Source organism: Cyprinodon tularosa, unplaced genomic scaffold, assembly GCF_016077235.1.
Source record: "Cyprinodon tularosa strain WSP-4 unplaced genomic scaffold, ASM1607723v1 ctg8, whole genome shotgun sequence".
Taxonomy (NCBI): Eukaryota; Metazoa; Chordata; class Actinopteri; order Cyprinodontiformes; family Cyprinodontidae; genus Cyprinodon; species Cyprinodon tularosa.
In genome coordinates, this window is record NW_024039562.1 from 1,471,545 (window position 1) to 1,491,426 (window position 19,882).

Below are 19,882 nucleotides of genomic sequence, written 5' to 3' on the forward strand. Positions count from 1 at the left end.
ACTAAAAAAAAGTTGAAAGCATTTTCACAAACAGATAAAAAACATTCTTAGTGACTGATGCCCCTTCCAAACAGTACAATACTTAAAAAGATCTCACTGTTGGGCACGATGCCTCTCTCTATCTGGGTTACCAATTCATAGACAAATTGAGAACAGCAACAAATAAAAATAAAGTTGTAGGAATAATATTTTCATTGTTTCCATTAATACCATTTCAGCAGCAAAGATGCAGGAAAATTAAATCTTTCACTTACAAAGAAGTGAGAGTATACCATTTGATATTACCTCAGGAGTGTCATTGAGAACTTAACTACCTAAAGCATGGTTTAAAAAGTGCTCCTCTCCACAGCTACTTCCATTTCTCCTAATTTGACAGTGGATAGGTTCAACATTTAGTGGTCTTTCAATACTGAGTTAATCTCAAACTAAAAGGGTCTGAGGTAAATGTTTTCCACATTAAATTAACTTTATCATGTAAGTTTTTCTTCTGAACTCATCATTATCCTATAATATGATTCGTTTAGTCTGCATTGTTCTACTCAAAAACATAAAATGAACAAAAAAATGAAAATTTTTTTCTTCATCAGATAAAGGAGTAGAAAAGGCACTTTAGTGTGGTCCCAGTATCTCTACGCTGCACAGTTTTGGTTATTTTACATCTAATTTCAAAGCTGTGGAAGAGAATGAAGTTTCAGGAAGCCTTGGCTAACAAGATGACTTTAAGCCCTTTTTCTGCTAACAAACTTATGAAGTTTTAGGCAATTAGCTACTTATAACAGGATATTCAACTTCAGAGAGCTGCTTTTCTAGGGCTTAGAACCCTGTAAGTCTTAACCCCCTTTTAGTGGCAGATGGAGTAAAAGAACTAAGTTCTTATAAGGTCAGCATGCTCCTACAGCCTGTAGTCAAATTCAGTCGTGTATAAGAAATTTTTTGGACTAGATTTCTATTCTGTGCATAATATTACTGAATTTCTACCTTATTTCGTTTTTGGGATCAAAAGGTACTTTTGAATTGAATTAGTTTAATTATATTTCTGTTCTTTACACATTGTTTTTTTTATAAAATTCTCTAATCCGTAAAAAGCACTGTTTTCTTTCTTTTTAAGACCCCTTCAGACATGACTAAAAATACAAAAAATGTGCTTAACAGAAACAACATAACAAAAATAAAACAAAATAACTTATTAACTGAACTAGTCCAAAGCAAACAGTTATGTAATGATGATTAGTGGACACTAGACTTTGAAAGACAAATAAGCATTGATCCTGATCAGTTCTCCCAAAAATGCTAATCATATACAGAAAAATAAAATGAATTAACTGTTCAAATATATTTTTAATTCACACACCTTTTATAAATTACAGGAATGGGAAAAACAAATTTGAGATAAAATCATATAAAATCATTATAAAGCTAAAATAAAATGGCATTATATATATCAGACCTTAAACATAGTGTTTACTAAACCTATTTTTTTCAGGAAATGTTTGGCTGCAGGAAAGATTTTGGATAGATGTTTGGCACAGTTACACCAAAACCTTGACTTTGTCCATAAGGAACTTTGTAATGAACATAGCGGTGTGTTTAGGAAAGTTAATTAATTGAAAGATCAAGCTGTAACTCTTGCGCTGATGTGCTCCTGCAGTACAAAACCCCCATTACATAATGTTGCCACCCCGTGTTGGTCTGTTGGGATGGCGTCCTCAGGTTAGCAAGCTTTCTCCTTTTTCCAGCAAAAGTTTTCTTGAATACATTTAGCTTTTTTTAATGTAGGTTTTGTCTTCTTCCTACCTGAGTGGCATTTCAGACAATTTTGATAAAAACTTTTTTATTTCCATTGTGAATAACACTGTTGCCAACTTCAGCCAAGTTCTTCACAAGGTCCTCTCTTTTGTTCTGCTGTTGCTGTGCTCATTTTGCACCACATGTTCTCGTCTCGAATGCAGTATGACATCTTCACATCCCCATGGTGTTTATACTTGATTGATTTCCCCTCAGGCATCTAAAACAACTCTTAAAAAAAAACTGATTGGTGGTTGTCAAAATATATCCAGCTGTTGTTTTTGCTGATTTTTTTTTTTTTTATAAAATAGATGACTATGTTTCAGGTGTATCATAAATCCAGAGTGGGGCCCTTTAATTTTTACTGAATTCTTGTTAAAAAAAATCTATTGGAAGCCATAATATTATAATAATCATATGGATTTCCCCAATTTATTTAACAGAATAGAAAGAAGTATATAAAAAAAAATGTCTCTGAGGAAAGTTCAACAGGACACTTCTATAAATAGTTTAGTTATGGTTGCTTTTGGTAGATGATATAATTGTGGTAATCCTACCTGACCTAAAACCCCCAAAACTTTTGTCTAATTTCATGCTGGAAAGTAAAAAAAAAGAAAAAAGTATTTTATATATAAGAAAAATATGAACCAGATCTCAGCTGTATAAATAAATAGATAAAAATGGAAATTTAATGTTGTGCTAGTCTACATTTAGATTTAGTGCCTTCACATCTGTCAATACCTCTGTCCTATTTAAAAAAAAAATGCTTATCTATATTTAGATACATTTTAGTGGCATTAAAAAAGGTTTATTCTCATTAAAAAGTACCTATTGAATGGACCTGCAAAAAAATTATAAAAAAAAAGCTAGAAGCTAGAGTCTGGAACTGAAAGATAAAAGGGAAGTTTGGTGCTAACTATTGTAGCTGACACACTTCTGTCAATAAACTGATTTTCCTCCAATTCTTGTATATCTGGTAGCAGGACAGCAGTCCAATTAGATGACCTATTCACGCAGTAACCAAAGTTTGACTTAACTCTGTGAAACGGCAAGACTTTTAGAGCCGGCTAACGGTGTTACTCTATAATTACGCTTCTCTGACAGGTGTCTGCTGCCAGAACACCATTAGTTAATGAGCTGCTCCGTCTCACCTGCAGCTCATTCATTTGCGCTCCCCCTCTGCTTCCTCTTCCCCGCTCTTAAGGTTCTTCCCTCTGCCTCTGCTGGGGTGGGAGAGAAGGAGGACAGGGATTGTAGCTCTTGTATTTGTGCTCACTCAGTAGGAGTAGGGAGTGTCAGGCGTGGTAGTTTAACATTCCAGGAATCAAACCTCATGGATGTGTGATTCTGTCCATTGTGCAGAGGAGGGCAATTAATGGCTAACCATCTGCATAGCTCTGGAGACATTCCCCCCCAAATACAAATACACTTTGAAACAACTTGCAACACATTATCTTGTGACAATAACAAAATGAAAAGAAAGCACTTGATTTGTGTTGTGAGCTGTTGGTGATGTTAATGTTCCAGAAAAGCTACTGTGTGGACTAAATTTCTAAATTCTTCAGCCAGCGTGCCTTTACTTGTAACTGGTAAACATCTTACATGCTCCGTGTAGTCATACTTTGCCCAGCTTGTGCAAAAAGTGTTCAAGTAAGTTGCAAGATGGCTCTTCTCCAAAATGATTTCCCTCCACACAACAGAGGATCCTCAAGCCCTCTCTCTTTACATGCATTTTCACTGCTGTACACAAACACAAGCGCACGCTCTCCCAAAAACACACACATGGTGCCATCTTCCACGCACACATGTGGGTGGAAGGAGAAGGAGAGCAGAGGAGCAAAGGAAAGAAAGAGAGAGAGAGAAAGAGAGAAGAGAATTCCTAACCCTTTCCCCTTGGCTGGTGGAAAGTGAAACTTTTGAGTTTTTTTCTTCCTCCCCCTCTCCTCAGTGTTTGATAGTGTAGCACTGGCAGCCTCTCTGTGCCCCCCTGCCCACTCTCTCCCGTTGTGTTCTGGTGGCCCAGCTGCTAGCAGGGTTGCAGTTGTACGTGAGTGGGTGGGTGAGACTCGTTTCCTGTGCTCCTCAGGGCTCCGCTCCAACAACTACTCCAGCGCGCTCCGGCCAGGGGCCACGGGGGCCGCTATTCATAACAAAGAGGGCGCTGGTTCCTCTTCTCCTCTTCCTCTTCTTCCTCTTCATCTACCACCATCACCACCACCACCCCATCTGCCATCATCAACATCAGCATACTGCCCACCCTCTCCGCCCACACCTATGCACCCAACTGAGCCTCGGCCCCTGGAGGCCCCCGGGCTGCGGGCTGGGGCGACACCGCTGAACTCAGAAGGACTGGATATGGAAGTAGAAGAGGCCCCAGAGGGCACAGAGCCCTCCGCCTTACCTGAGGTAAGCACACTGAGCCTGGCTTAGCTCCATGTTGGAGGCTGCCAACTGGGTGCTACTCTGATAGATAGAAGTTTGTGGGAAGTAGTTTAGCACCCAGGGGGCACCTTCAGCCTGCTTCAACACACACTGGGGGCGGGAGGGTCCAAGGCATGGGCCGGTTATCTGTGTAAAAGACTGCTTAGTGTTTTCAAAAATTTGTTTTTAAAGCCTGAAGATCTTTTGTCAGACTTTTACTACAGTTTAATGTGAAATTTCCACAAAGTGCCAAAGCAACTGGCTATTTTCTCAACATTAGGTTGAGCACACAGTACTGCCATGCTACCCATCTCCCACCTCTTTCCAAACACTGCCTGTCAGCTGGCTTAAAGGATAGAACACCTTTTTCTTGGTTACAAGAAACACAATTTTAGCTGTTTTAATGTTTTTTTTCCCAGTTTGTTTAAGAATTAAACCATCCCTAGCTAATAATTTCAGGTAATGTGGCTCTAGGACTACAGTTGGTCGGCAACAAGCAGCATGTCTTTAAGGCAGCTAACAGCTGGGTGGCTCCTCAAGCATAGAGCCATATAATTAACCAGCTAATATCAGCTTGTAATAGTCACAGCATTACCAATAAAAAAACAGAATGCCAAAAAGGTATAATCTGCCCTATAAACATCTGCAAACTACATCTACAGTACATCTAGTAGGTTTTGACAGTTTTTTCTGCTTAAACACAATCCAATCCAATCCAAATTATATTTATAGTGGAAAAATAGTCTGAGGACATGGTTCACATTGGGGAAACGGTGGATTCCTTCCTTTAGTTTCTGCATTCAGTTGCGGATTTAACTTCTTCTTGTCTTATTGACAGATAAGGTTAGGGTGGTTGCAGGTGACAGATTGTGACCTCATTTACACTAATGTGGCCGCTGCTCCAGTCATGTGAAAAAAAGGGCTGAACAGAAAAGCAAGGCTCTCTACTTTCCTGTTCATCCTTGTTCTGAAGCTCAGTTATGGTCATCAGATGTGTGTCATGACTTAAAAAAAATATTTTCCGAAAAAGCAGATGAAATAAGCCTTTCCTCCAGGTTTATTGGTTCAGATGGGGTGAGGTAAACATCTAAGGGGAGCTGGGAGTCGCTGGAGGTTATTCAGGCTTCTAACACTATTCCTCCCTTTGGGGATTTTCTGGAGGCGTCCTACTGGGAGGAGATCACAGAGCACACCCCCAACTCGCTGGAGAGACCATACCTCTATTCCAGTACTATGGAATACTGCATAAAATCAGCTGAAGAGAAATGTCCAGATCTCCCTCCTGAACCAGAAGCCCCTGCAGCTCAATCCTAACTTGAACAGTGATGTAGAGATACAGATGATATTTTTACAACTGCTGTTAATCATGCAGTTGGTAACAATGTAGCTTTTCATTTTAGGCTTAAAGTAATTACAGTACTTTTTATTGGCACAACAATACAGTGTACCCTGGCACTTTAACATAAGGTTATCATACTTTGTGAATCTCATACTGGTCCATGCCTTGTTCAATTAGAGTTTATGTGGGTAGTTTTTCATCATGCAAACCCTTTATATCTCCTCCAGCCCTTCTCTATTTTTTTTGTGTTTGTGTATTTGTGTGTGAATCTGCAATATTTCCTGCTCCACTGAAGTTAACAAAGCTGCCTGTTTTTTTTTTTTTTTGCCTTTCCTTTATGCTTTTGACTCTCTGTTTCTTTCAGATCGCTGTCACCCTTCCCTCTAGCCTCTTTTCTCAGTCTTTTAATATAGCCCGACCTGAGTTTGCCTTGAAGCAAGGAGACTTTGCATGGTATTAAAGATAATGTAGTTTATAGTGGTTACACCAGACATGACACCTTTAGTTACAATGGCAGCGTGAGCCCAGAGATAGCAGATAACGGGCAAAGGTAGTGTGATGAGCCTGAGTAGAATCAATACTAGAAGACAAAGAGAGGTTTGGTTTTGTGGCTCAGGAAATTGTTTGTTCTGCTCTGGGTGTGTGTGTGTGTGTGTGTGTGTGTGTGTGTGTGTGCGAGGAATATGTGGGCGTTTGTGTGTGTGTTTTGTGCCAGTTTGTGTGCGTGCAAGCATTTAGGAGAAGCATTTGATTTCAGTGGACCTGCCTCCCAACAAGCCTCCCTATCTCTACGGACAAGCCATCTGTTTGCCCAGTGCATGGTGTTCTGTTCTTAGAGAGGAGGAGGAGGAGGGAGAGTGAAGGAGCTAAGCAAACAGGCGGGGGTGAAGGAATGGCACGGGTATGGAGTAGATAGACAGGGGTAGAGGTTTACTCTGGTGCAGAAGGGATGGGATGGATCTTGACTGCACTTTACTGAAACCTTAGAGGGTTTATGGTAATCAGTCATAAATCTTTAAGGGCTGTAATTGTGCATGTTTTTGAAACCTACAACTGAATTAAATAGTTATTTAACAGGTCTCTCTAGAAAATGGAGACATACAAGTAGGTTATACAGGCATAGTCAGGTGCAAATGAGGCAGGGGTTTGAAATCATACAGGACACTAACCCTCGATGTCTAGTAGGTTATCTGTTTATTAAATGAATAGTTCTGGATTTTTCGTAGGGAGATGAAGATAACCTGCAGTAGTTATCTCTCTCTGGGAGATATTTTAGTGTGAATACTGGATAGCTGATCCAGCAGCTTTAAGCTAATGGTCAACAAGATATGGCCCAGGATGGGCCAAGGAGTTTTTTTTTTTTTTTCTGAACAACTATAGTCTAAAAAATAAAAAAATATGGGAATAATATATATTCTAATATATATTCTGAACCTTTAAATGTCATGTTTGCATTTGGTGGTTATTTACACTGAAACTGATTGCTGTGATAGAAGTGGGAGAATGTGTGATCTTCCTGTGACATACATACTCAGAAAAGGATTCCTAAAAGGGACTCAGTTACAAAAAAATATTTCTAATTCAACATTTTGTTTATAACTCCAAACGTGGCAATTCTAGTGTGTTGTTTGTTTTTTAGATGGCAAACTATTTTATTGGTGTCATCAGATGCAGTTTCTTAATATTTCTCTGAAGTGTGATTGAGCAGGAATGGTTATGTAAGTAAAAGTCCCATATCTCTATCAAATAAAAAAGATAAAAAGATGTAGGTTAAACTGAATCAGTTTAGCACAATAACAAATGTAACAACAGAGGTAGTTGCATTTCTGATTTTTTGTTTTAACCATGGACTTAATGAGCCTATACTTTGAGAACAACCAGATATCATCAAGCACAAGTTGGCCAACTGAGGATCTGTAATAAAGTAAAGCCCAGATGGAAGCATCCAGGAACTCTGAGCGTCTTTACATACAGATTTTCTACAGAGAGGAAATTAAATTCCATTTTAATGAAGTATAAAGGCTTAAAATAGGATATCTTAAGTTAATAGACTAAAATCTTTGGTTGTCACACCTGTCGGGAAGATTTTTTATTTTTTTTTTGCCAAATAAATATATTTTTTAAAGAGTAGACAGAAAGTTGGGGGGGAAAAGCACCGCTTTAGTTTATCCTCTCTCTGTATACATGATAGGGAGTGTGGGATCTTATGAGAAAGAACAAAAACCTTTAAGTCTATGCTGAAGACATCCCGACAGCTCATCTCTGAACAAAGAGATAAAATCAAGATGACTGTTGGGCTGCTGCATTAAAAAGAGTCCTGCAAGAATTTCAAGTGTATAAATAATACATTTCTAAATCGACTGCAGATGTTGGGCATGGATATGTGTTTGCATGTGAATGTGCACAGTTATACCGAATTCATTACCCTTTATTTATACATAGCCAATAAAAAACAAATTGATTTCAAGCCACTTTACAAGACAAATAGGTCTATTTTATATAAAGAATTGTAAAATTAAATCTGTCCAATCTTTAAGACAGATTCTGCCCTGATGGGGAAAAGAGGAGGCACAGCTGTTCTTATTGATTTTTGTTCTTATTATGAATTTAAATGGGTGGACTCCATAAAAAAACCCTTCAGGAAGTATATGTGTTTGATCACTCGATTAATCAAGGATTTTATATAGAGTGCTCATTTATTAAAATGTATGATAGCAGCATTGCTACTAACAACAGCAAATGTTAAGTGCTTTCAGTCCGAATAACTGTTTTTGACATAAAAGTTAAAAGCTCTGTTTTATTGATTTTTACACCGCTTTGGTTTTCTGAGAGCTAGTTACTCTCACCAAAAATGTTTTACACGCTTCTTTCTGGGTATGATATTCAAAGATTATTTGTTGTGCACCACCACCTACTTCTGATTCATGTGTAAATCATTCCAGTGTATGTAACCAAACAATACAAGTTAGACAACGGTTTCAGGGTAGCTAAAGCAGTTTTGGCAAAATTCTGACAAATTCTAAATTTATGTAAAAGAAAAGGCTTTCAACACTGATTTATATTTAGAGGTGTTTCTTATATATTTGATTTACGGTTTTAAAACAGGTTTTTTTTAGGGGGGTGTCATATTTAATGATGGAAACAATTAATAAACTACCATCTTTTAAAAAAACAAGCCTTTATGCCTGTAGACTATCTTTGGTCAGGGTCTAAATTTGATCTTAAGGTGACAAGTAAAGCTGTGATGTTGAAATTATCTTTCACCACACAGTCAGAATAAGAGAAGTTCAGCATCCTGTTGTTTTAATGACTAATAAAACATACTAATAATATCATCTAAACTGAATGTTTTCCAAGAAAGGTTCAAAACTGTTTGACTGTGTTTAATTTGAAAATCAAGCATGTGTTGTAACGATGGTGGTTGTCCCTCTTTTAGTAGAGGTTATCGTGAATTGTTAAGGCAATGTTATTAAGAAAGAGAATAGTCCCCTTAACAGAACCTAGTTTTAAAATTCTAAAACCATCCCTTAAAAAAATATCACTACTTAGGACGCCAATTAGAAAGATATTTCCTCCTAAAATACTATGACAGCTGGTTTTGTTGTTTATTCTTTCTAACCTGTTTTGATTAAATTATGACCCTTTTTTCTTAAGTTTTCACGTCTTTACGTCTTTCTTTTTGCATGTCAATAAAAGATCTGCTTTAAGAGTTTGTACCACCTTCCTGCCCTCTGCATGCTCAGACAACATTCTTTACAGATTGGATTAATGTGCCACATAACGGGTTGTTTTGTGCTTACAGGAGGGTGTAAAGAACAAAGACGAAATGAAAGACTACAGCACAGGTATAGTTCAGATGTTAACATATGGACTGTCTCAAAAAGTTGACGTTTAATTGGTGTTTTATGTTTTATTATGTTCTTTCCCTCCTTATTTTAGACCTGGAAGGTGACCAGTCCCCTGTTGAGCGGGATCAGATGGGCCAGAGGAGCTATATTGGTGGCTCATCAGTGCCTGCATCAGTGTCTGAGGTTGGCAAAGGATCTAAAGGTCCGGGTGAGGAGGCTGGATCAGGGGAAAAAGTCCTGCCAGAGCATGGTGGCTTCTCCTCACAGGGGCTCTCCTGCTCCCTGTGCAAACGGCTGTTCAGCAGCCTGGAGCATCTCAGGGAACATGAGTACCACCACACCCTGTCTCTGATGGCCCTTTCCCTGGACTGGCCAGGTATGCCAGGTCCTCTCCACCAGCCTATCCAGCCCCGTCACCAGTCACAGCCCCAACCTCCCCTTTTCAGCCAGTCTCTCTACCGCCCTGCAGTGGGTGAACCTGTTGCGGCTCGCTACTTCTGCTCCCACTGCCCTGCCAGCTTCACCCTCAAATCAAATGCAGACCGTCACGAGAAGACCATCCACTTTAAAAAGAAGCTGATGCAGTGTGTGTACTGCCTGAAGCACTTTCGGGATCGCACAGACCTGCACCGGCACCTGTCTTCTGTGCACTCCAAAGAGAGAGGGCACACCTGTCCAGCCTGTGCCAAGGCTTTTAGCACCCAAAAGAACTTGGCAACACATGTTAAAGTGTGTTGTCAGGTGGCCTTGGTTCCAGGAGCTCTGCTGGGAGGCAGCACTGGAATGGAAATGTCCCAGAGTGGGCCGTCAGACCCACTGTGGCGCCTCAACCAACACCTAAAAGTTGACAGTTACGATGGCAGTATTGATGTGGAAGGCCTGTAGAGTCACTCATACCCATTTAAAGTTAAAATTGTACCTTCATTTGCATTTAACATTCATGCCAAAAAATACTTTGTGGTTTTATGCATTCAAAATGGAAGAATTTCCTGTGAACAAAAATGTGGAGAACTTTTTTTAAACTCCTTGTTGAATATCATGCCATTATTACTGTGCAAAAATAACCCATTTTTACTGATGTCACTCTGTCAGAATAGCAGAGTTGCTATGCAAAATGAACCTAACTATAAACCCATTAAATGTTTAACCCATAATTTATGCAATGTTTAATTAGTTTAGAGTAAAAAGCGAACTAAACCCATAACGTTACACTGCAGTGCCAAGTGGAGAGACAGGGGGTGTATTCTCACTTCCTCAGCAAAAACCACTAGTCTGACTCTATGGCACTAGTCGCCGCTGTGACTATGCTTTCATCTCCTTTTTAGGTAGAAAGATCTTAATCTTCATGTCCACCCATGCATTACATGCACAAAGACATTTAAACAGAGCCCTTACCTGTCAGGCTTTGTGGGTTACAGTTCAACCAACAACACCACCTGCAGGATTTTTGCAGAATAGCAGAATGAGAAGTAAATCAGTCTCTTTCACTTAGCTAGTATTATATAGAATAGAAAAAAAAGTTTATAAAAAGACAAGACCTTTTTTGTTTACAGAAGTTTGTCTTCAGCAGTTGTCTAACATGATTATGTTAAGATAGATGCTAAAGCTATCAGATGAGCACAGATGGAGGGGATTTACTATAGAAGACAAAGCCTGCTAAAACAATAGGCCTGCAGCAGATGGGGGTTGGTTGGTGTCATTTTCCATTAATATTCCAGCCACCTTCTTAGACCCAGATCTATGAGTGCCGTAGTGGCCGAGAAGGCCAGGACCTGGGCAGTAATCTGTCCTCCATGGCTCCAGCCCCCTCTTAACCTCTTGACCCCCACATCTGAAGTAGAAGTGGAGGCCGAGGGGCAGAGGCCCGTTAAACCAGAGGAGCTCAGTGATGTCACGGCTGCCCAACGATAATAGCGCTGTGATGTGCTTGGGGGAGAAAATGTGGAATCAAGTGAGACAAGTGGAAAAAATGCATATGAATAATAATAAGGGAGGAGGTGAGCAGCAGTTGGGCCGAACAAGAGCTTGACAATCATTGCTAATGTGAATTACACCAGGGTCTGCCTAAACCCTTTTGGTTTGAGTTTACAACAGATGTGCAACAAGAAAATACAGAAAAAAAACTTATTGAATATCTAAAAAAAATTTTTCTCTCAGAGAATGTATGTATTTGGGATTTGTTGACATTATGTTCACATCAGACGTTGGTAACAAACCCATCTAATCCACGTGTACAGAGGAACAGAAATCTACCCAAATACTAACCTATATAACATAAAGGGAACGACAAAATTATTCATAATGAAAACTAGTTTACATTTTTTTTTGCTTCAGAACATCTCCTTGATGCAGCATCTAGCATGCATTACTCAGGAATTCTTAAAGCTTTATTTGATACAAACTGCCTTCAATCTGTACTGTTTAGTCTTTTCCACAGATTCCCATTTAAGTCAGATAAGTAACGGAATCATTTAACAAGTTCTCTTTTTTTTTCTCTTTAACTTTAACTGTGTGTTTGGGATCGTTTTAGTGCTGAAAATCCACCCTGGTTTAATCTGCATTCTATTATCAGTTATATCTGTGTAAACATGTCAATTTATTCATTTAATTATATGAAGCCTGCTAGTAGATAATACTGAAAAACATTCCATGCTGTTCCCACGTCAAAATCCACTGTTGGTGCAGTGGTTTGTGGGGTAATGCACAGTGTAATTGCATCTTCAAAAACAGTGGGTGCAATGACAAGGTAATTTCCATCCTATATGAGACGAAACTGTCTCTTATAACCCTTCTTAATTTTAGCAGCTTGTTTTAAATTTGACTTTAACAGCTTTTTCTTCAGTAGTGAGATTAAATAATGACAGCTGGAGTAGTAGTGCATTCACTACTTTTTGGCTCTTGGACGACTCTTCAGGTTGTCTTACAATGAGCCCACCATTGTGGTTTATTTACAGAGAAATCAGAATCTTTTACACTTTTGGATTAATAACCCCGAAGGTGCTCAGTGGCACAATCTGAGATGCTTGCTGTCTGACATCTTGGTTGGTCTCTTAATAGGCCACACATTAGGCGTTAACCAGCTGACAGTCACTGGCACTGATAGGCAGTGTTTTGCTTTCAGAATAATTATATTTTCAGTTATTTCTCATCTTTTTATGCATTTATGCGATTTTCAGCTGTTTAGGTTTAGCTATTTTGTCTTTTTACTTCACTCCATATAATTGAATTTATGCAACTGCTTGTTAGTTTTTTTTTTTATTATTATTATTGGATGATGTTGTTTTTACCAACACCTGGTCTGAACTTAATGTCTATAGGACCATTAGAAACATAAACTGAGAAAAAAAAACTGTTCAATACTAAATTTTCCTGCTGTATTTTTGTTCATATAACTTACCCATAAAGAGTTCATGTATAAACCCATACTTTGAATGAAATACCCATTAAGCAGGGATACCTGCTTTTATCTTTCTAGGTGCTCCTTATTAAAGCAACACTTGAGCCCATAGGGGAACTTTTCCCTTTTTTGCATTATATACACAGGAAACTCTGAACTGCCAAAAGCTTTATGAAATCCAATCTTCAGGTAGCATATTTTGCAGCTGAAACAGAGTCCCAGGTTGATTGAACTCAGGAACTAAATGGGAATTCTTCAGAGGTAGTTTTTTTGTGGTTTGGTCTTTATGAGTTTGAATGAGTGTTTTTACGAGTACAGAAAGATGTGTCCAGATATAGCCTCGATAATGTATCTTTGCAATCAATGTACTGCTCAGACCTCTGTACTTAAAGAAAAAATCTGTAGATTTCATGCTGTGATTAAATTATTGTTGAAAATTGAGATCTTTTTGGTGTCCTTTTTCTTCCCCGTCTGTGTTGTGCACACATACACACAGCCATTTTAAAAAACTCTTATTTCAGAACCTGAAAGCCTACATCTCTTGTGCAGTTTATTTGTCCTTGCATGTTTTTTTCTTCTGTTTTTTTTTTTCAATGTGCTGTCAATTGTTTAATGAGAGCCGAAGCTGATGGAGGTAATTACATGTGATGACCCCCTCCTTTGTACGTACAGTAGAGGTGTAAAGTGTGTGTGATGCCTTTAAGACCCGTCACTGTGAAGCAGAGCCTCCCCTCAACCCTGTTGCTGATTTTCTTGTCATTGTCTGTGTTTGTCTTTATGTCTGTGTTCTCGCTGTCCACACAAGAGACCTTCTAGCGCACCTTAGACACACTCAATGTAGTGTGATGTGTTTATAGTATCACTATGCCTTTATTACTTTAGTATGGAAGAAGAGCTTGTTTCCAGGGCAACTGTAGCTTTGCCTGGGATAGGGATGACCATGGGAATTGATGTTACATTTCTAGCCCATGTTGCTAATTAAAAGCAATATCTGAAAAGAGAAGGCATGTTGTTTTCTTTTTTTTTTTCTTCAAAGTTAATCTTCTGCTCATTCCTTCTCTTTCTCTCCCTCCTCCCTTCTGTCCTTGCAGTGAATGACTTCACAGTGATCCGTAAAAAGTTCAAGTGCCCCTACTGCAGTTTCTCTGCTATGCACCAGTGCATCCTTAAGAGGCACATGCGCTCACACACCGGTGAGAGGCCCTATCCATGTGAAATCTGTGGCAAGAAGTTCACCAGACGGGAGCACATGAAGAGGCACACGCTGGTGAGTGCCATGTTGCAGTCATTGCACCATAGGAAGCGTCCTGTTACAAATATATCTATGTGTCTGTACATCATTTCATTATTCAATTAGTAAATCTAAAAAAAAAAATAAGTTCAGCAGTTATTTTCTGTTCATTTATAGATATCATCATAACTCTTTTTCAGCCACTTTTTGTTAGATATGTTTTCATGAGCGTGTTTCAGAGTCAGGTTGAGTATGGAAAATGTATTGCGGAGAAAAGGCAGAAGCGACAGGGATAACTGCAGCCTCAAAAAGACTATATATCATACTTTCTTTATTAGGCTTTTCCCACCAATATCTGAAAAACTCTGGTTTTCCCTGTTTCTTTCAACCCGTTTGCTGATCCAATTTTTCCTTCCTCTTAATTTTCCACCATTTATTGGATACCACACTCTTGGAACCTGCTGCTTCTTAAGCAATGACCTTTAATGGGTTACATAAGTTAATAGGTGACGTTTGTGGAGCAGCAACTGCTAGACAACTGTGAAGTCTTACTGTTAATAGTATATCCTTAGCAAAGATTAGGAGTTAAATGTATGCTTTATGAATTAGTCTCATGTTATATTAGAATTTTCAGATAAAAAAAAAGTATTTAATTACTTGTGAAAAATAACCTCATTTTTTTTTTTATTGAATCACTGAAATAATAACTTTTCAGTTAAACTCATATTTGTTTGAATGTACAATTATGCGTTATCCAAAGTGTGAATTAAAAACATGAAATTATGTGTCTTTGTTACACAGGTCCACAGCAAGGACAAGAAGTATGTGTGCAAGGTGTGCAGCCGGGTCTTCATGTCCGCAGCAAGCGTCGGGATCAAACATGGCTCCCGGCGGCACGGGGTCTGCGCAGACTGCTCAGGCAGGGGGATGGCTGCGCTGCTGGACCACAACGGGGAGACGGGTGGTGACATCTCCCCCGAGGAGGAGCTGTATCCAGGGGATCGGTTTCACGACGACCAGGCAGAGTGTGATGGCGACGGGGAGGGGGAGGAAGAGATGATGGTGGAAGGGGACAGTGAGATTTTGGGGGAAGGGGAGGAGGAGGCGGGGAAGTGGAAGGACTCAGGGATTGCCGCCGAGGCACACAGAGCACTGGACAATGAGAAGGAGGAGAGTGACTCCTCCGCTCATGAGGGGGAGCAGCAGAATGGGAGCGAGAAGGACTTCGCCTGGATCTCGTAGAACCTTTCAAGCCTCCTGTTTGTGGCTCATCAACCAATCTCTGGAGATCTTCTCTGATCTCTCAGGCAGATTCCTCTGCTCACTTTACCCACTCGCCCCACCCACTATGGGCAGGCCTTCCTTTGGAGATGCTGTAGGGTGATGCACGAAAATGATCGAAACACTCAAATGCACACACACACACACTTTCTCAAGCTTGACCGCCATAGAAGAAGAGTAATCAAGAGATGGCTTGAGTACAAGGCTTTTTTCCGCTTACCTCCTCCTCTACAGATGCAGTGTTTTTGTGTTTTTTTTCTTTCTTCTTCTTGAGGGTTCAGGCTGGAGTCCAGCTGTTTTCTGCTCTGTCACAACAGGAATCAGGCTGCCAAGGAGGTGGCCGGGGCTAGACTGCAACTTTGTATGTTTGCCATCACAATCATTGCAGAAACCAAGGATCATAGACAGAGTAAGGAGAGGACAGTCAGGAAAGAGGGGGTCTCAAAGCCAGAGTCTAAATCTATTGCAAAGATTGAGTGTCAGGGTGGGGGTCTGGGAACCCCCAAATGACAAATTTTTCCTTTTTGAGTCCTACTGCCACAGACTTGCACTTTAATGACAACTGACTCCTATCAAAGTCCTGAACCCGTGGTTTACATTTTTTGATCTGATATTTACTTACCTGAACAACTCGGTGACCGCACCTACCTTTAAGGATATACCTTATGTCCTCTCTGACTGTTATCGCCAGATAGAAATCACTGAATCTTTGTGCAGATTGCTGTTTATAGAGCCTATGCCTTTTTAGTGGGGGGTCCTTTATCTTTTCTTCTCTTAAGTTTGCTGCCTGGTTGCTATTGATCCATTCCAACAGAAACTGGAGATTTGTACATAAAGATGTAAAAGAAGGGCGAAAAGAAGGCCGTGTGAGACAAAGAGGGAGAGAGAATGAACTTTGCTCTTAGAAATTTGAGAGTTTGAGACGAGACGTTTCAGCTCCGAGAGTCAATGTGAGCACAGAGTGGAACTACCTTACACTAACAAACACTCTTTGTCTCTCACGCCGAAGTTTGTGATGATAGGACCTGAGAGGCAAGTCTCTCACACCTTTTTTTCCCCCCGTCCCTTGTTTCATTCTTTTTTATTTTAATTTATCCTTCCTCAGACTTGTACATTCAAGTTTCTCCACACGGAATATGCAGACACTTTTCACAATGAGCTTTTTTTTGTGCTTGAGTTTCTCCTGCTTTGTAAGGTGTGAAGAAAAAGGATCAATGTTGTGCTTGAAGTTCAGAGGTTTCAGTATTTGTATAAAATTTGATTTGTTATTTATTGAGAAAAAGTCTTTTCCTTTCTGTGTGTTTGCGTGTGTGATTGAATGAGGGTCCGGCGTCCAGAAAGAGTCTACACTGATTTATAAGATTATTTCTGATTTATTTTTTGTTTTGTTTGTTTTTCTTAGGGGGGTGGGGCAAAAGTTGTGGACAATTAAAGTGAGGTTGGTGATATATGTCTTAATATAATGAATATCAGAACTATGATTATTGTTGTTGATGTTGCTATTATTAATTATTCATATTAAGTGCTGGATGATAAGCTTTACTGTGTGTTTTTCTTTTATTTGATATTTTCTATCTTGTATAAAAGGAAAGCTTTTATACTTTTGCCTTGTTGTGGACAGCAAGCCATGGAGCTTTTTATCAATCTTTTATCGTGCTGGTTTATGCTTTATTTTTTTGTCATATTTCTTTATTTTAACTACTGGGGGAAAAAAACACATTCACTCTTCTGCTCCTCTCTTAGATATTGATTGAAATGGTTTTTTTCAGCTTATGCTTTTTACATCACTAATGTACACTAATTGATTAATACGGAACCAAAAAAAAAGAGAAAAAAAAATGTCATTCTAGTACTTTTGTATACATGAAGTGCTTTTGTTTCGCAGTTCGTGTTTAAACGAGTGCTTTTTGACTTTATAGCTGTGGTTAACATGTTTCGTTGTTGGGTTGTTTTTATATATTTTTTTTTTCACAAGCCTGTTGCTATCCCTTACAATCAGATTAAAAAAGTGCACATTTTTGTTTTGTTTTCTGTTTTATTCTTGTTCATTATGAAGGGCTGTGTAAGACGGCCGGCTTGCTTTTGCGGACTGCACCCTGAAAATCAAGCAGATGAGATCTTTATTTTATTCGTTCACAGTTCAAATAACACACAAGTACAGATTAACACTCCTCTTTTATGTGAGTGTGTGCAGTCTGGATCTCATTCTGCAATAAAGATAAAAAAAAATGGAAAGGAAATGCTGCAGCTGTGATGGTTAAACACATCAGGCTCTGTTGCAGGTGCCATGGACTGTACTGCTGGTCAAAAGAAGTTAAAAACACAGCACAACACGTGATGCTTTCTTCATTTATAACAGCTCTGTTATTCATTGTATTTTTGACCCATTTTTTAAACTGTTCTTTTTTGGGGGTTAAAAAAGACAATAGGGTAGAAATTTTGATGAATGTTAGTAATGGGTGGAAAAGGAGCCCATGATCAGAGACAAATCTGTCCTGTGGTGCTGTTATGGCCACTTAGAGACATCTGGATGTATGTTTGATTTCCTCCCGGAACCCCTCACCTTACACTTTACTCTCTTTTCACATGTGATGTATGTGCTCTTCCTCATTCCGGGTTGTACTTCAGGAAAACGTCCGCCATTGACCCCTTAATATGTGCCTCAATGACATTTTTTTCACCCGGGTGCTTGCGAGAGCGTCTGTGTGGAAAGATGAGAAAATAATGGTGTCTGTAGGTAGAGATTATCAAGACTTTTTTTTTTTTTTTCTCCAAACGAGACAAATCAGAAATGGGCAACTTCATCTTCCCCTATTTCCTCGACCTATCTGTGGTCCTAACTTGCATGTCTGTTTTCATTTTTTTCATACCAAAGCAACATCTTCTGCATCTGTGCACGGCGGCCTCATTCCACACAGTGCAAAACTGGAACTCTTTGCTCTTTTTGCAGATGAATATGGGTATTCTTTGACGTGTACAAACTGCAATCCTCATTCAGCCTGTATAGCTTGACTGACATGTGAAAATCCTGAAGCCATAGATATTGGTATATCTATATTCTACTATATTTCAAAAAAATGAAAAAATTGGCGCTTTTTACTTTAGAGTTTGTTCCTCTACTAAGAGTGATGTGTGTATACCTTCATATATATGGATTTATATTACTATTATATATTATTTATTTACTCTTTCAAGTTTCAAAAGGTCTTTTGTTTAAAAAAAAAAAAAAGGTCACACTTGAAGCTTGAGGTTTGTTTTTGTTGGGAATATTTGTTCAATATGATACTGACTTTATAATGATTATTATCATAATCCTGTGTTTGTAACAAAATGTGGTAAATAATCAGAAAAAAAAGAAAAAAAAAACTGTCCTGTTTTTACACCTGCTTTGTTTTTGGGCAGATTTAAGTGCTCTTGTGCTGATATATTATTTTGGTTGATAGTACTGATCACAGAACATTTCTTTTGCTGTCCTCCATAAGCCTTCTGTTTCGGTGTTGGGTCGAGACCGCAATTCGTCCAAGCCTCTTTCTAACTTCATGTTTAGTGGAAGAAATAGCTTACCTTTTATTTGCAAATCCAATCAGTCTCAATAAATTTTGAAATTGCTGCTGTAAAAACATTTACTTTGTGTCCAGTGCCTTCTTTATGTTTCCATTTTAGAAAGTGAGGTTGCCTTACTTCCTTCTGTCCACTTGGGGGCAGGCTAGACAAGTCAAAGAAAGCAAGGTGGAAGGAAAAGTCAATTAAAAAAATCCTTGTTTATTTCTATAGATTAGAGCCCACCTGTTGTAGCCAAAGATGAAAACTAAAAAAATAAATCAATTTAAAGGGAGAGAAAATTTCAAATCTTAGATTTCTGATCATTCATCTTAGTACAACGTCTCCTTGATCCTTTCAAATGATCTCCCCTCTCCAGCTAACCAGCATATAATATATAATCTGGGTCTAAGGACAGATTAATATGCTTGATAGTTAATTTCAACTCTGCATAAACAATTGCTGTAAAGACTTGCCCTCAAGTTTTAGATCAGTGTTTCCCAAACCTTTCTTGACTTGTATGGCTAGACCCAGGATAATTAGATCAGTTGATGTCTATACAACTAAAAAAATATTTTATGGGTTGTCTAAAAACAGTTTAATCAAATACATTTTCTAATCATCAGTGCCTTTATTTCATTATTAATACCAGGGAATACAATCATTAATACAAACAATCTAAAAGTAGTTTCAAGATCCAAAATATGCTTACACATTTAAATAAAAAATGTTTTTGGGTGAAAGTACTTTTTTCTAGTTATAGAAAGATGTAGGCCTTTTCTCAGCAGCAGCAAAGGGACGTGCATAAGCTGTCTAAGCTGGTTGGGCGAATTTATACCACTCTTGAATTATGGTCATAAGCTGAATTACTTAATTATTGCAAGGAATGTGAATGTACCACATGCCTCACTTTGAAAAATCCTGATACAGATAATACAAATGGAAAGGTATGTATCTATAGCACTAAAGTCAGAGGCCCCAAAAGTTAATTAAAATACATTCACCCATCCATGCACCCTTTCCAGATGCTTCCAGATGTA

The 19,882-nt window shown here is 38.8% G+C and overlaps 1 protein-coding gene across 3 annotated transcripts in view; it reads left to right on the top strand.

Annotated features, from left to right (window-relative positions):
* Window positions 1–18,924, top strand: part of zbtb46 (zinc finger and BTB domain containing 46) — a 93,152-nt gene extending 74,228 nt beyond the window's left edge. The window contains exons 5-9 of one of the 3 annotated variants that reach the window (XM_038271390.1): window positions 3,872–4,191; window positions 9,348–9,390; window positions 9,485–9,601; window positions 13,882–14,057; window positions 14,823–18,924. In XM_038271390.1, the coding sequence (XP_038127318.1) occupies window positions 3,872–4,191; window positions 9,348–9,390; window positions 9,485–9,601; window positions 13,882–14,057; window positions 14,823–15,263 (1,097 nt within the window). In that variant the 3' untranslated portion in view covers window positions 15,264–18,924. Of the gene's footprint in view, window positions 1–3,871; window positions 4,192–9,347; window positions 9,391–9,484; window positions 11,364–13,881; window positions 14,058–14,822 lie in introns of those variants that run through there. The other 2 variants (XM_038271388.1, XM_038271389.1) reach the window with 2 other exon arrangements.
* Window positions 18,925–19,882: the final 958 nt, after the last annotated feature.